Genomic DNA, 891 nt, shown 5'->3' with positions numbered 1-891 from the left:
GGGGCTGTGCGCGGCGCTGAGGGGGTTTTGGGAATTTTGTCAATGTTGGGCTTTTTTTTGTTTGGGTAAGTGTTTTATGGCACTTGCAACACAATAAGGTCATAATATAAGTGCCGAAGAATAGAGGTGTTACAAGGGAGTAACCAGGAGGGAACGGGATAGAGGGTACCCATGTTCCTCGTGACTCATTGGTGCAGAAGAAGATAGGACTAACGCTAACATTACTTAAACGCAATCCCACATCATCACTCATCCCCACCATTATGTCTAAAATCATCATTGCTCTCAGATCAATGACTTACCTCTATAATCCGGGAATCTCTATCTCTAACAGTTACTTGTCATATTAAGTATGCACGTAATATACTATTGTTTGTTTTAGTAAGAGTTCTACAGCACTTGTAAAACAATAGGGTCATATAAGTGCCGAAGATTAGAGGTATAACAAGAGAGTAACAAACATAAAGTAGAAGGAGGGGAGATCAGGATGATAGATGTTTGACAGGAAAGAAGGAGCTATTGGACACTAGATCTATCATATGCACTTTTTTCTACTAATTAAATGGCGTTTATCTCATAAAAATGGGCAAGGGACTTTTTTTTTTTTAAAGGTACTTCACTGACGACAAAACTCACCTGATGCTGTGATGACCCCAACGTCAGGAATGACAACGGTGGGAACGCCGGATGGAGTCTGTACCTCCGCTCTGTTACGACAAAAACAAACAGCTAAAGTATATCGATTTTTTTAATGGTTTCTTTTTTCATTTTTGGTTTATTGGGTAGTTAAAATAAACAAATGTACATTTGACTTCATGTGTTTTAAAAATGTTTTTGGGTTGTTTTTTTAAAAGTTTATTTATGGGTTTTAATAGGATTTTTTTTTCGGAG

General features: G+C 37.6%; 1 protein-coding gene across 1 annotated transcript in view; it reads right to left on the bottom strand.

Moving 5' to 3' along the window:
• The window catches only part of LOC101851450, a gene marked incomplete at its 5' end in the record, with an annotated part of 26,195 nt that overhangs the window by 13,258 nt on the left and 12,046 nt on the right, over positions 1 to 891 (bottom strand). Inside the window, 1 exon segment of the mRNA XM_035972868.1 lies at positions 637 to 707. Coding sequence (XP_035828761.1) covers positions 637 to 707 — 71 coding nt within the window.

Source organism: Aplysia californica, unplaced genomic scaffold (genome assembly GCF_000002075.1).
Source record: "Aplysia californica isolate F4 #8 unplaced genomic scaffold, AplCal3.0 scaffold00881, whole genome shotgun sequence".
Classification (NCBI taxonomy): Eukaryota; Metazoa; Mollusca; class Gastropoda; order Aplysiida; family Aplysiidae; genus Aplysia; species Aplysia californica.
This window is presented reverse-complemented; position numbering and strand designations above follow the sequence as displayed.